General features: G+C 53.7%; 2 protein-coding genes across 2 annotated transcripts in view; both read right to left on the bottom strand.

The window, feature by feature from the left end:
* Nucleotides 1–8,657, bottom strand: part of LOC119104871 (glyoxylate reductase/hydroxypyruvate reductase) — a gene marked incomplete in the record, with an annotated part of 11,039 nt that extends 2,382 nt beyond the window's left edge. Inside the window, 6 exon segments of the mRNA XM_037228604.1 lie at nucleotides 534–635; nucleotides 1,734–1,804; nucleotides 3,709–3,815; nucleotides 5,256–5,338; nucleotides 6,072–6,202; nucleotides 8,512–8,657. Of these exon segments, the coding sequence (XP_037084499.1) occupies nucleotides 534–635; nucleotides 1,734–1,804; nucleotides 3,709–3,815; nucleotides 5,256–5,338; nucleotides 6,072–6,202; nucleotides 8,512–8,582 (565 nt within the window).
* An 850-nt stretch (nucleotides 8,658–9,507) lies between these two features.
* The window catches only part of MCU (mitochondrial calcium uniporter), a gene marked incomplete at its 5' end in the record, with an annotated part of 30,110 nt that continues 23,573 nt past the window's right edge, over nucleotides 9,508–16,044 (bottom strand). Inside the window, 2 exon segments of the mRNA XM_037228328.1 lie at nucleotides 9,508–14,164; nucleotides 15,608–15,763. Of these exon segments, the coding sequence (XP_037084223.1) occupies nucleotides 14,066–14,164; nucleotides 15,608–15,763 (255 nt within the window).

Here is a 16,044-nt window from a genome sequence, read left to right as displayed (position 1 = left end):
AGAGCGAGAGAGCTAGAGAGCGCGAGAGCGAGAGAGCGAGCGAGCGCGAGAGCGAGGAGCGCGAGATGCGAGAGAGCGAGAGAGCGAGGAGAGCGAGAGAGGAGAGACGCGAGAGAGCGAGAGAGCGAGAGAGCGAGAGAGCGAGAGAGCGAGAGAGCGAGAGAGCGAGAGAGCGAGAGAGCGAGAGAGCGAGAGAGCGAGAGTGAGAGTGAGAGCGAGAGCGAGAGTGAGAGCGAGAGCGAGAGTGAGAGCAAAAGCGAGCACGAGAGCCAGGGCGAGAGCGAGCGCTAGAGCCAGGGTGAGAGCGAGAGCGAGAGCGAGCGCGAGCGCGTGAGATTTATCTTACAATAATGTGCGCGCGAGCATTTATGTCAAACACCCTACTTTGAAACCCATCACACATATTTGAATCTTCTCAGCGAAGTGCTCGTGGTCAGAAATTCTAAGTCTCACTTCACATCAAAGTACAAACATGTCAACGGTCACCACCACAGTGACGGTATTATTTGACGCGGCGGAAGACGCCCCCATACCTTCCGGTTTCTCCGTACGTCCCGTGTAGAGAATCTTGCTGACATTAAACGGACGTAGACGGGCGGCCACACCCTGCCCGATTCTGCCCAAACCGACGATTCCTGCACGCGGAGGTCACGTGTCAAGGCTGTCAAAGGTCACGGAGGGACGAAATCGTTTATCCCTCTCATCGCGGTGCTGAAGAGATGCGCAGGAATAGTATGCACGCGGCGGGAGCGTGCAGTAATGCGCATGAGCACTGCGCAAGACATACCAGAGTGGTGATGATCTGTACTTTAAACAGGTTTGATAACAAGAGGGGAAATACATGTGAGCTAGGTTGTTGCGGCGTAGTTGTTTGTTGGTGTTTTGGGACGCGTCGACTACAACGGTAATTTTGCGTCAGTATGTTGTGGCAATTTCAGCAGCAACCTAAGACTCCGCGGCCGCGTGGAAATCTTCGAAGAGAGAAATCGCCCAGCCGCGGCATTAACGCTGCACCAACTAGCGTCCCGGCGGCGCTGGGTTTACGGGCATGGCACGCCCTTCTTGAGACGCTTCGTTCCGGTGACATTCCCCCTCCCCGAGGACACGACCTCGCTTCATGTCACCAGATCAGCCCTTTAATTCACTGGACTTGAGGAATCAGGATAGCCTCTGCATGCGCGCAAGCGTCACCTGGAGAACTTAAAAGTAAGCACGTGGTCAAAACTGTCTCGCGCGGGTGCCGAACAAACTGACACCTCTGTCGTATACATGGTGCACGTCTGTAACTGACAAAGAAATTGCGCGCACATAACACGAAAAAATGTATACGCTATATGCTACGCATGTAAAGAAAGAAGCAGTGACAGCTGGAGGCCTGTATGTTGTGCTTGTGCTCCGCGAAATCGGCCCAGCGGCACAATTGTCGCACGGTGTCGCACGCTCGTGTCGCATGCTCGTGCGGCACACGCGCCCGCCCGCTGAGCCAGTCACGGGGTTCGGCAGCCCAGCGGTTGGGTTCCGTGTCTGACAAAGTACAGGTACGGGGTTCAAATACCCGCGGTGTCCGCCCTTCCACCGGGTTGAGAGGGAGCGACACCACGGTAGGCCTTAGCAGCTGAGTGCATCGTAAGACCCCAACGACATGGCCCCCACGTCGTGAAGCCCCAATGAGGCCCAAGGCCCAACAGGGCCCAAACGTTGTAAGGCCTTGATAACAGCAGCCGTCCAGTTACCTGCGGTGCTGCCAGCCAGCCCCTGACCGCACATCCACAAGGGGCTCCAGGCGCAGCCCGCCCAGCCGCCGCTGCCAACAGAGGTCACGGACATGTCACGCACGCGCCTGGGGCGGGGCGACCGCGCGCCGCCAGCCAGAAGCGGCTGCGTCACACAGGCTTGAGCGCGCGAGCAGACGGCCCGCAGGGAACGGCCCGCGGGGAACGGCTCCTGGGGAGCGGCCCGTGGGGAAGGCGGGTGGGCGAGGCCATCGTTACGGCGCTTAAGGCGTTACACTGCTAACCAACGAAGGCACTGGGGACTGACTTAAGAAATCCTGTGGGGCTATTTGGTGATTCGATTCGGGTGCTCCAATCCTGGAGTCACTGGTGACGTGCACTGGTGAGTCACTGGTGACGCGCAACCCTGGATGCACTGGTGGCACGCAACCCTGTGAGTCACTGGTGAAACGCACGGGTGAGTCACTGGTGACGCGCAACACCGGACTCACTCGTGACGTGCACCAGCGCCCACATCATCTTTGGCAACTGCTTTCTAACATCCCATAACCTCTAACGCAGTCGGAAGGTCGTTCCTCAGCCTCGCACCACCCGTCCCCTCGGAAGCTCAACCCCGCAATCCCACAACACCCGTCATCACATGCCTGGCGATGTCTTCCCCGGCCGCAGCCGCCTCGAGTTCCCTAAGTGCCCCCGATTAGCCAGACAGCCCTGGCACCGCGATTATCTGGCGCGGTGTCAGGGCTACGACTAACCGCAATGCCGCTCAGGAGGGGCGCAGCGTAAGCTGCAAGCTCGAGCTCCAGTCGCTTCGGCCTTGACCTAGTTCCGCAGGCATGCATTCTGTGTCACTAAACACACGAACTGTCTGGAGAGCCACCTGGTATAACCATATATAACCACGGTACAGCCCGTGTCACTAAAAACACGAACTGTCTGGACAGCCACCTGGTATAGCTATTTATAACCATGGCACAGCCACCACGTGGCATATGCGTCAAAGAGCGTTTATAAGCGTGCTTTACGGTGGGACACAGAATATGAACAGGGAAGACATGAAGTTACGGATGAATGGTGGAAGACCATTGCCTCTTAAGCTTCCATTGCCATTAAAGACCATTGCCTCTTAAGCTTCCATTGCCATTAAAAACCATTGCCTCTTAAGCTTCCATTGCCATTAAAGACCATTGCCTCTTAAGCTTCCATTGCCATTAAAAACCATTGCCTCTTAAGCTTCCATTGCCATTAAAGACCATTGCCTCTTAAGCTTCCTCTTGAACATGCATTGCCCAGAGAGCTTACATGTAAAGGGATAGCTTTAAAGGTTCCCACCGCTCTTGTACCTTTCACTTACTGTCACATCACACGCTTGAGATTTGATCAAGAATACCTAATTTCTCCACATCTTTCTGAATAAGTCAGGATTTCGATGGCTGACCCAGTGGGAGAAATTTAATTCGACTCTCTACTCACTACTTCAAAAGTAATACATGTCATTTGCATTGTTCAGCATTTTCATTGCCCTTTTGCATGCATTACACATTTGGATTGCTTACATATTTGCAATTGCATTGCAACGCACATTTCCATTGCACACGTTTCTCGAACATGTGTGTTCTATGTTTCCAATACACTAATGTGTCACAATGTTTGCGTAGTAAATGCTCGAAAGCTTGAAACATCCTGTTTACACAAAAACGATGTGCAAACATGAAGCTATCATCCCGCAGATCTGATGAAACGTTATAATATGGCTTTTACTTCTCTCCCATGGTTCTCCGCTCGTGGTTGATGACCTCCATGAGGACGCAACGAATGATACATGAGTACATCCCGTCTTTTTCGGGGAGGCAGGAAAACATGTTCTCACTCCACCTATGTACAAACCGCTGCGTACTTGATATGCCAGTGAATTTCGTACTGTGTTCGGGGGGGGGGGGGCTTTCATTCCATCTGTGCTCAGGCCGTCACGTACTTAGTGATCTGGTCTCTGGCCTCCACCAGACGCCGGGCGGTCATCAGAAGAAGCGCCACCGCCAGCTCGGCGGTGGAGTCCGTCAACACGTTTGGAGTAAAACCCACCTGAGAACATGTCGAGAACCCACGGATGGTCAGGCTCATCTGAGAACAGCATATTAAGAGTAAAGCCCACCTGAGAACGTGCCGAGAACACACGAAAGCCTTGGCTCATCTGAAAATGGCACGTTCGGAGCAAAGCCCACCTGAGAACGGGCTGAGACAAAACAACACATCTTATATTCTTCTTAAGAACAACCGGCATAAATAAGAATTCTAAATATCATTTCGTCATTAACTGTCCCTTATTTTACACCTTTTAATCAGCGATGGCCTTGCAATGATGCATCAGAGTCCTCTCCCAGTGTGGCTTGCTGCAGCGATCAAACCATGCAAGCGCAGCATTTTCGCAGATTAAGGACTGATAGATTTTTGCTGAGGCCTTTCGGTCACATTACGGTATTAAATGATTCTTATTGTGCCATGCAGAGCCATGACTGAGCCGCCTTGTGACCGCATGGCTGAGAACGGCACCAGAACAAAGAACATTTTGAAACGCCATTAAACGGCGTGCCCTACGAGTATGATCTGAGGCCAGTGTTGGATGAAATGCTTCAAATGTGAGGATATTGAAGCAAGCATCAGATATGGCTTGACAAGACCACCTATCACTATTGGCATGTTTTTTGGTGGAGAAGACTGCTCCAGGCGGCACAATTCCCTGCTTAGTCAATGCGCTCCTCAATGTGTCATGGTTTGATTACGTCCTCGTGCTTTTCACAACATTGATCGAGAGTCCATTAGCGGCCGTTGTATCTGGAAATCGCGCTCACGACCGCCATATATAAACACTTCAACAATAACACTTGGTCTGGCCTTGATCATCGCATGGCTTATGGAATGGTACGATTTGAATGACTGCATTATGACGTCATGAATGTCAAGGTGACTTTGAAACATTCTCCACGACATACCTTTCCCCATTTTTGCGAGCGTGTAGCTCAGAAGCTAGAGGGATTTAGGTCTCAAGAAAGGCAAGATTGTGAACAGCACCGAAATGTCTTCAAGATGGCTAGTTCAGTTCCAAATCCCATATAAATGCAAAACACTCCCCTTAAAAAAACGAAGCCACAATAATTCACTTCGCCCCGCCGCCATTCATCGCGATAATTTTAAGTAGAGCACCTCGGTCATGTAATGATCTGGGGAAGGATGCCAGTAATATGCATTAGACACAAAGGTCACGTCTGTGCACTGTGCACATGTTGAACAACACTGGGTCCTGGCTAAGCAACAAAGCTGTCCCGACGCACTGCAGCCACAAATTAAACGTGTCGATGTGCGGAATAGGTCCACTTCCAAACCTAACTGAAGTGAACAGATATCTGTGCGTTCCCCTATTTTCACCAAACTAGCTTCTTTTTTAACCTCAGCGAAGTCAAACAACGGGCCACCACTTCCGTTCACCCAAAAAGAGGCGGCGAAAATGTGAAGTTATCCACCTACCTTGATGCCCCTGGCCTTGACCTCATTCAGGTCGATGTGGTCGTGGCCCACCGACATCGTACCGATAACCTTGAGAGAAGGACCTGAAAACAAAGTCACAGTAACGGACTATCGCATCCCTCCCACAATCGATGAAACGATTTCGGAAAACGAAAAGTACTGCCGCATTCGTGCGTGTTTAGTTAAATACAGTATACGTCCAGCTAAGCTGACGATCAAAACTGAATAGGAAAATACACCCCGGCTTCAAAGGCTTTACAGTCAGCTAGCTCGACTAGTGACCATGAGGCATCGACAGATATTAGTTGTTCAACGTCGAATAGTACGAACTATTACATCGATGGCACAGATAAAGTGACCTCCGTGCAAATAAGACCGAAGGAAACTAAATCACAAGTCCATTCTAGTGCGCGGCGTTTGTCACCTGCACACACTTTAACGGGTGGAAAGCAGTGCGCTAAAGGTAGTAGCAATATGAAAAAAATCACATTTTTCAGATGTGTCGTATCGCAAGTTTGCGGGCTTCTACACCGTCCGGAGTACCTACGAACTGACAGTTCCATCCGTGGTTTTGGTGCGCATTAACTACCTTGGATATGTGTCACCATCAGTTCCTTATGGCAGCCTCTCCCCCATGCCCAGCCTTCTCGATTAAGTCAGCGCCCTGAACTCCTAACACGAATCGGCCAAATCGCCGCAGAAATCCAGATTTGAATCAATCGGTGGAGACATATTTGGCCGTACATTTCTCGCCTCCCGTTCCCTACCGATTGATTGGGATTGAGTAAGATTGAGTGAGATCGCGGCTGAACTCACCCGCTGCATCCAGTAGCTCTTTGTCGATTTTCTCTGTGACCATGCAAAAGAGGCCGTCGACACCCTTAACGTGGTCCAGGAAGAACGACCTGTCCACGGGCCGCGGATGATCCCAGGTTGTGACGTCACACCTGCCGGGGAACAGACGTTTTAAATGACGTCATCAGACGAGCATGGACCTTAAATGACGTCTTCGGACGAACACGGACATCAAATGACGTCATCATACGACCCTGTGCCTCAAAAGATCGTCAGTGTACAAGTCTAGTGCCAAATAAAACCCTATCAGTGTGCCAAAAGCAAGTGGCATTGGACGTCCGAAGATCGTGTCACTAGGCGGTGCACTGGTAAATTTATCGAAGTGGGTAACTTTCACCGTCTCGCGAGCCATCATGGATTCACTAGCAAAACTGATTCCCCACGCTGCGAACGTAGTCTGCCATGGTCGAACGTCTCTGGCCATTCTCACTGCCGTTTCTTGCTACAGTGTGGGTCACTGTCGTGCAAGTGAGCACCGGGCGGCAGACATGCGCCGCCTGCGCGTGTGTTCAGCAACTTTGTTGAATGCGCGACAACAATTTGAATGCGCGACAACAAGCGACAATACACGCGCTGTTCCCGGGCGCACTACCTGTGAGTTGCGCGTCTCGTTGCCGTGGCGACGGCCAAGTACGCCGACCTCGCAATACGAGATAGCGTTCGGCGCGACCAGGGCCAGATAGGGGCCAGCACTCGCGGCTAGTTGTGTATTTTCACAGCGAGACCATCCGCACTTGATCAGCCACGGAAGACGGACCCGGCCAAAGTCCGCGAGACTCGACGGCTGCTAATTTCGAGAGCTCGGCATGGCAGAGGCCATGGATGCAATTGCTGGAGGACTCTGCGTGATCCGGAGGGCTGCCCGTTATTTTTGAGTCGTCGGATAAATGTGTTTCATTTTGAAAATGCTGGCACGATAAAGACGAAACAAACCGTACAATGCTGCCAGGACACGTCGCAGGAGCATCTCCGCCCGAAGCCTACACACCACAATCAGAAACAACTATTTCGTAACTATAACACACACACACCGACGAACGGAACAAAACATGCCATGCATAACACGCACAATACAATAACCAAAAGGCATTTGTCATGACCGTGACCAAAATGGCCAACCAAACGTTCAATACCAGTTCCTTACATGTATCCCACGATAAAGTCAAGTTTTCACGAGTGGGACAATGTGACATCGTGACGACTGCAGAATGCCGGCCTGCTAAAAAAATCTGCCCACAGCACGGGGCGACTTCACAACGGTACGCCAAACCTGGCGCGCACGAGCGCCGAACTCAGACCAAGCTTACGTGCTTCGAATGAATTAACGAAAAACACTCTTGCTTGGTAAGTTTGATGAAAATTTAACCCTGCAATGAATTTTGCAGGATCGGAATTCCTTGAACTTTGGCTCTTCATGCGCTGAAAGTGGTGCCGACCTTCACCAACCTCTTAGCGCTCGAAATTACGGTGTGCTGTGCCGAAACCAGTGTCGCATTGCGGCTGACACGCCGGACATGATCGGTGTCAAGTGAATTTCGGCGGCCTGGGTGGAATGTACGCTCCCCCTCCCCCAACGCCCCTAAGCGTGTACCGTGCGTACAAATCGTGGCGCCGCCGCCTGCCGGCATGGATGGTGGGACACCCCGGCTGGGAGGAATGGGGCTGGGGCCCCTCAGCGCAGACGGCCTCCTTCCGGCCGGTTCTGTGGCTCTGCCGTCACTTCTCCTATTTGAGCTCTCCCTGTCCCTCACTTTTGCTACCTGTTCTTTCTCTCACCATCACTTCACATATGTCCTTTCCCTGGCCGCCACTTCTATAGCTCCTTCCCTGTCCGTCACTTCTATATGCTCTTTCTCTGCCTGCCACTTCTACATGTTCTTTCCCTGTCCGTCGCTTATCCTATCTGTTTTTCCCTGTCAGTCACTTCAGTCACCGTCTGTCACCTCTCCTATCTGCGCATTCCCTAACGGGCACTTCCCTATCTTCCTTTTCCTGACCGCCACTTCCCCTATCTTCCTTTCCCTGACCGTCACTTGCCCTACCTGTTCTTCCCCTGCCACGCACTCGCACTGCCGCTTTCTGCCTTACCTAATTTGGCGACTCAGAGACACGTGGAAACGACCCGCGTATCGGTTTTCTTAGCATCGGTTGCCTCAGGGGACTTCCAGAACACATTCATCCCAAACGCCTCGGGCGAACGAAAAAAGCCCGAGGCCACCTTGGCACCTCCAGAACTTATTCAAACTTGCATCGTTGCAGTGACTGACAGAAAACAGAACGCAAGCCGGCCCGCTTGCCGTTGAGGGCCATCTGAAGTGAGGGGAGGGAAAGCGGGAGGCATAGCCCCCCCCCCCCCGCCCACCTCAGGAAAAGCCTGGGTGCGCCGCTGGGCGCGACCTACCTCTCCCGAAGCATGGCAAGCGCCTCCGGTGGAATGTCAGGTCGGGTCACGAGAAGGCGGGGTCGCGACATCGTCAGGTCAGCACCCGGCTCCGGCTTGGTCTCTGCAGATGCCTTCCTCCGTACCGCCGCCACACACACGTGGCCCGCCGCTGGTCGTCGGCGAAGCCGTGGGACGCGACGCCAGGCAGCAGGGGCGGCGTCAGGTACGAGAAATCGGTGGAGCAGGTAGATGGCGGTGCTGGATGGGCGGGGCGAGATACAGCAAAGATAAAAAGGAAGTGATCCATATGGAGTTGGAAAACCGCCGGTTTCATCCGCACCTCACCAAAAGATGCTCCCAACTGTGACCACGCCCCTGATCGATGACCTTGAAACCGTCCTTCGTATCAGCTGCTGCCAGCCCTGTTGCCAAGCCCGCCCCTCTCGCTGGCGGCGTAGACCATCGTAGTGCATTGGACCCACAACGCCTCGCCGACATTCCACCGCCAACTCCCGTCAGACCTACGCTTTGGGGTCCATGGGGTCAAGTTCGCAAACTGTGCTGGTTCATCCGTCCCCCTAGTCCAGAAGTTCCACCCGTCGTCGTTGAGAATAGAGGTCATGATCAGGGGACATCAGATTTGGTTATGACAGGGGCGCAGCCAAGCTACCGCTCCCCCCATTCCCCCACCCCTTGTGCCCGCATTTTTATTTTCACCACAGATGGTTCCTGACAGAGTTGACAATGGGTGTGATGCGTTTTTACCGGAACTCCGCCCCCCCCCCCCCCCCCCCCCCTCCTCTTGAAGATCCTGTTGCAATTGAGTCAGAGTGAACAGCTGCGATATGTCGCTGGCGGCACAGGCAGTCCAGCACGCTACCAGATCAACAGGTGAACGACAGGGTAGGCAGCCCAGCTTCAGCCGAATCCTATTCAGGCCTCCCAAACCGGCACCAGTTCATTCTTCGACATAGTCGTAGCGCAGCGCCATCTTCCGGCAAGAAAAAACCGGTCTACGAAACGGTCGGTTTATCGTGTATTCCGTGCGGATCAACGTAGTAACACCGGAAACGGCGGCTCCCAAGTCCCCGGATGGCGTCCGAGACTCATCTCGCACCACTCGGAGCACCAGAACCGCCCGTCACCACTCACAAGTCACCAGCGTGGGTCACCAATCGCCAGGAGCGGCGCACAATCGAACACCACGGCCGCGGCTCACTCCAGGACTGTTACAGCCACTCGCCCGTTCGCAAAGCGCAACCCAAGTCAGCTCTTCCCCTTTATTTCATTTGGGTCCGAACGGGGCCGGAGGAGTGTGTAAGACGGTCTGGAGCGGGAGGTCCCGGGTTCGATCCTCGGGCAAAGAGAAAGTATTTCGGACGCGAAACGTGCATCACGAACGGCATTCATTGTGCCTCAGAGAGACATTGTCACACAATTTAGGCTTTCGACCGCCAACCTACGCGGAAAGGGAAAGGATCGAGGGAAAGCTCATCCGGTAAGGTGTCGTACCAGGGCAACGTCGTGTCATGAGCTCAACAACGACAGGCGACACGCGTCGTGAGCTCAACGACAGGCGGCACGCGTCGTAAGCTCAACAACGACAGGCGGTACGTGTTGTGAGCTCAACGACAGACGGCACGCGTCGTGAGCTCGACAACGACGGGCGGCACGCTTCTCAACACCTGATAAGTGTCCCAATCACTAGTCACGAGAGGGAATGCACGTGGATACCCCGCCAAGCCCCACACAAAACGAACGTCGACAAGCACAAACTAAGGCCGCAAACGAACAAACTATAGATACAAGACGAATCGAGCAGAGTAGTCGCACAGCGTCACCCGGTTAAGATGACCGTTACGCGGAGTTGTATCGACTCACACACCTGTTCCTACTTTTAGTTGCGGACACTCTTAGTTTTTCCAACATTTAGAATTCTACTGAACGCACGGCCGGCGCAAATTATGAAAACACAACTGTGAGGCGCTCTACCGGTTGCGTAGCACCTCAGTACCTGTATCTTAGAAATGTAGTTTAGTGTGTAGCACACCTAAGCGGTATGGTACCTTAGCAGCTGCAGTACCACACCATCGGTAGTGTACCGGTAGCGTATTGAAGGCATGCTATCTAACGTTCCGTCCTCAGAGGTTATTCAGGAGTTGGTTGCTGATCCATCACTTACAAACCCAGGAGAACCAAACAGCGAGACGCTGGGAGAACAGACGTATTACACGGATACTGAAACATAACAAATGACTTCGGAGCATTGCTGCATCCATGCTGCATCCAATGCTAAAGCAACTGTCCACAGCTCAGAGCCACGCCAGTCAGTCCCAATTAAACACACTGACGACGAACAGCGGCGGGTTAACCCTGAACACACCAACACCTAACTCGGATATCAACGCGAAAAGGCCTCCATTCGTTTTGAGCTGGTCAGAAGAGCACCAACACGGCAAAAAGCTGCTGGGGGCGACGAAGAGCAACTCGCCGAGTCGACGCGGAGAAGACCGACGTCCAGGTAGAACTGCCGGCGCGGACTCAGGCGGGCGTCGGCAGCTCTACCGGACATCCTCCACGTCGCAGGCAGTTTCCAAACCCCAGAGCCCCTCCACGCCGTCACATCACGACCCAGCACACACAAAGAACTTCCCACGACCGCCCGCGCCGTCGAAATGACACAACTCGCGCGTCACACACCGGCCGAGCACGCTTCCAACAACCACAAGAAACGGATGCCCACGTGCTGGACGTCGACACCGGAGCTCTTCACCGCGATCACGATCCGACGGCGGTGGTGATCGTCACGCTTCACGTTCGCGGTCATCACCGCGCGGCAACCCAAATGTGCACGCCCACTCCCAGCTTCGCGATAACTGATCACACAGTCGGTCGTAGGGGCCACCTACTTCGGCTTTTCCTGTCACTGGGATGAACCCTTCTCATCTGGGGAAGTGTGTCGCATCTTGCCGGGTCAAGGTGAAGACCAGGTCAAGGTCACGTCAAGGAGGAGCCACCCGTCCGTATGACTTGTCCCCCAAAGCCCCGAAGCTTGTCCGGAAGTCGGTACAACGAGTCCCCAGGTCAAGTTCCACGTCGGCATGGCGTCAACATCACACGCTCCTCTTGGTAAACGCCGTTTAGCATAACATTTCCCCTAGGTCCAGACGCAGCTCCCCCACAACATCAGCCAACATGACAGAAGCTTGCGGCTTTGGGACATTGCAGAGAAGGCCTGAGAACATCCGCCCCGCGCGCTGCCAGACGGTGCAGCATGCACCGTCACAGTCCGTCCAGGTGTCTCCATACGGCGTCCGCTGCACGCGGGTCAACGGTCGCGACTTTCAACCGCCCGAAGGTCAGAACGAACGCGCGAACGTGGGAGTCAAGATGGCCGCTCAGCGCATGCGCAGGATGACGCCTCAGCACCGGTAAGATATTACTCCGTTTGTCCTACACAGCTCGCAACAGTGCGGGGATGCATGCTTATCGCTGGGCGAAAGCGTCCGGGTCCCAAGACTGCAAGCGTGGGATTAGGGGCATTATAAAACAAACTCCTGGGAGCAGGCAAAGTACGCAAAGTACGCAAAGTACGCAAATTAGACAGGCAAGTTAGGCTAGCAGGACCCATGGACTGGTATTCAAACGTAAATTAGGTTTTTAACTAGGACCGCAATGAGCCCCAACGAGACTCTCAGCGCGGTGCGTCAAAGCTGGTCAGAAAGTCACCAGGTTACCACCACCGAAACGGGGCGACAGCCTGGGCAATGCTGTAGAGGTGCTGGTTCTGTTGGTCTGGTCACGTGAAATCATCGGAAAGGCAGGCACACGCGATGGGCGATGGCCCATTGATGGCAATAACCGCCACCGCCGATGGCGATGGGCACCATCGCCATCGGTAGACCAGAACCACAGGCAGGATAGCACGGTGAAATAGATAACGCACACCGAAGCAAAGGGAGCAGGGCTAGGAGAGTTGTCAGCGCTGATGAACTTTGTGCGGTATTCACTTCTTTGTTCGGGAAAGAGCGCTATTCGCAAAGGTCGGGTCCTTGGCAGGAAGCTTCATACACGATGGGCCACCACGGGTCAGTCAATCGCATAACGCTGGCTACCACACAAACGCTGGGAGGACAACTCATAACGTTAGCACGCTTTGCGCGCCACCAGGCAGGGTCTGGAGGATAGATTCAACACCTGCCTGCTGGCAAAGGGCTGGGAAGAAGGCCGGTTGGGATTCCGCATAGAATAGGTAACGACTGCCACGGAAAATATGACGGCCCAGTGCTGCACATGACAGAAATCACGGGGATGGCAGATGCACGGACGAGAAGACCAGTGGAAAAAGACAAGGATAATGAGAGATATACAAAAAGGACGGTCTGTCGAACATATAACTGACTGCCAACTGTCAGACTGGAGATACCAGACTGACACTACCAAAACTTCCCTAAGTCATAAACTGAGAAAGTAAGCGCATGCATGGGCCACAGGAAAGGCAACCAAGACGCGATGAACAAAAACAAATACAAAATTAGCTATTTCCACTAAACGGGAGTGCCAAATCTGGAATGACAGAACGCTAAAAGGAACTGGTCATTTCCACCGAAGATCACACGAACATTATAGAGAAAAAACTAGTGTTGTTTGTGTCTGTGCGACAGTAGCTGGTTCCTAGGAAAGGTGACCCACGCTAGGTTAGAAACGAAACTGCTCCAGCACCAAGAGGTAGTCTGAACACCCTGCTGAGGTCAAGGTCCGCGTCGCCGCATAGCAGTATTGTCACAATTCAACCGTCAACCGTTCAACTGCAAGCGCCTTTCTCTCATTTTCACGCGACGTCCACGTGACATTCATCGGAAGCTACCGTTGCCGGAAACAACAGTTTTCAACGATCGACGCCACTCGAGTATGAAACTGTCCAGAAACCGCAGGCCTATCAAGCCGCGCAGCCGGCGAACGAAAGTTCAACAGAGCTCCGCCCGCACCGATTCTGAATTCGAAACGAGAGCGCGCCGGAAACCGTTGCCCTGCCCGCACTGGTTTGACATAAGCCCTCAGGCACCGCATCAGGTGACCTCATCACGCCCCGCACACAACCCGGAAGAACGCTGGAACCGACTCAAAACACCGTCCAGCTCGGTCGCGTGACTCAAACGCAGGCCACGTGACACGCAATCACACGACACGTCGCCCACGTGAACAGTCACGTGACAGACGATGGCCACTCAGTCTCCGGCGCCGAGCGCGAGTCCAGAGCTGAAATCCACGCCGCCCCCAGTCGGGTACCGCCTCTGACACGCACGCTACGTATGTATGCGCCAGGCGTACGGCCTCCGACAGGCGCGAAGTCCATCCATGCCTAGCGCGTACCGCCTCTGACAGTGGCGCAGCACCGTCCCGACGCGAGCCCCGCGTTCAACACAGGCACAATGTGTACGGCCTCTGACACGCCCAGCGTGCATGGCGCGCGTCTGGTCCCGCCTCTGGCACGGGCTCGCCGGACGCGACGGTGTATAGTCCCCACCAGCGGCGGTGCGGTCCGAGGCCCAGGACGTCAGGACAGCACGTCTCACGTGCTCTTCGGCTTGTTCTTGAGCATAGACAGAAGCGAGTTGAGGCTAAACTGCGTGTTGATCGGTTTCTCAAGGTGCGCGGGCGGCAAGTGCATCTGCAAAGAGAAACACAACCAAAATCAGCATCAGAGCAAGATGAGGTGCTCAGAGGCCGTGGCATCGCTGAGTTGAGGATGCCCTAGCCGGCCACACCTTCTGAGATTATCAGCGCCCTTTCGACCACTTTGGAAACAGGGTACAAACGGGAGAAGAAAACGGACCCTCCTCTCCGAAGCCTGGCGCTTCGTCCGCTAGGCTCCGCATGTCATCGAGTTGTGGCATGTCTCTCAGAGACAAAGTCGCGGTGGTGTAATAACGACACGTCTTTGCGTGCTAGATAAAGCCAAGACAACTCCGGGTGGCCCCGCGGCGGGGGCGACCTGGGCTTCCAATCCACTGACACGACTTGCAATTTTCACGCTCGTGCCCGCAGTTTCGCCAGAGAACCTGCCTTAACACCGCACCGTGAACGAGATAGCGTAGTGTAACCCCGAGAACTGATCGCAACCAAAATCTCACGGGACGCAAACCTTAACGAATAACCACTTACAAGAGCGAAAAACACCAGCAAACTACAAAAAAGCCAACAAACGCAAACCGCCACTGCGGAACCCACTTGGATAAATCACATAACCTTCTTTCATTTCTTGGCTGGAGCATTGTGCTCGCCTCATTTTCGGTGTAACTAGTGTTTCGTTCACCAGCGGCGGAGTGAGCATGCTACCGTTTTGTGAGTGAGCTTGTTAACGCGGGTTAACGCCCCACGGTATAGACTTCGATCAGCCGAACATCGATACCGTGAAAACCAAGCGACGAAACCACTCAAACGCTGTATCTATGCCCAGTTCATCATCAACCGAAAATCTGCACCACAAGCGCACAGCGGAAAAGCGCACAGAGCGTCGGGCGGTCTTGTGTGTCATGTCGTTGGGGCTTTACGACGCACTCAGCTGCTGAGGACTATATGGCGTTCTTACCATGCTGCTCGGCCTGGACAAGGACAAGGAGTGAGGAAGCAGCTCCTGCCGCCAGGAGCCGGGGTAGAAGGGCAGGATCCAACCTTCGCGGAGGTGTGGGAGCTTCTGGAAACGGCAGAAGGTACACCTCAAAGGACAAGGGAAAGCGAGGAAGTTTGAGGCAAGGGATGGTTTGCAATTCCCTCGGGTTAGAGGTATGCATTGGTATGGACGTCTGTTTTTGTTTTTCTTTTTGTTTGTTTTGTTCTCCATAGCACAGTGCGGTGAAACGAACCGCCAATAAGCAACGAAGAAGAAACCATGCTTACAGCAGTAGAGATTTTGAAGTACGTGCTTTTAATATTTCAGTATCCAGCTACGCATGATGCTTTATAGAGTCAAATTCTCAAAAAATAGGTAAGAACCTACAAAACACGTTCCACCGGACCGTCAAACCACTGAAATCCTCCGCTGTATATCGTCAGAGCCCGCCTGTGCAGGGGTACCCGACCCTTGCGGGAGGACGGTGCAGGGGTCACGGACCTGCAGCGGGTCCCGCAGCCGACGGAGGTCTCGCTCCAGCCCGTACATCGCGTCCTTCAGATCGTTGTATTTCCTCACGTCCAGGCCGCCCTTCCTGCTCCGCTTGTAGAAGGAGAGAAGGAACGAGCGGTCCTTCACGTCCGGAAGCACGTAGTCCTGCGGGAGGGACCGCGGGATATGTGAGAGGTCGGACGGCCTTGGGCACGCCGTACATTTCGCCTGGGGGAAGATGCAAATGGAAGCCGCATATTCGGTGTCTTCAGAAAATAGGAGTAAGGTATGATAACAATGATCGACATGGTGAGCGCGCACACATAAGGAAATCTCACGGATACTGCTGGAACTGGACCAAGTGATACTGGCACACACTATAGGTCACACCACATCACGTCTCGAACAAGCAAACTGCTAAATCGATGGTGCAACATAGACAAGGC

The sequence above is a fragment of the Pollicipes pollicipes genome, unplaced genomic scaffold, assembly GCF_011947565.3.
Source record: "Pollicipes pollicipes isolate AB1234 unplaced genomic scaffold, Ppol_2.1 Scaffold_6052;HRSCAF=7182_pilon_pilon_pilon, whole genome shotgun sequence".
Classification (NCBI taxonomy): Eukaryota; Metazoa; Arthropoda; class Thecostraca; order Pollicipedomorpha; family Pollicipedidae; genus Pollicipes; species Pollicipes pollicipes.
This window is presented reverse-complemented; position numbering and strand designations above follow the sequence as displayed.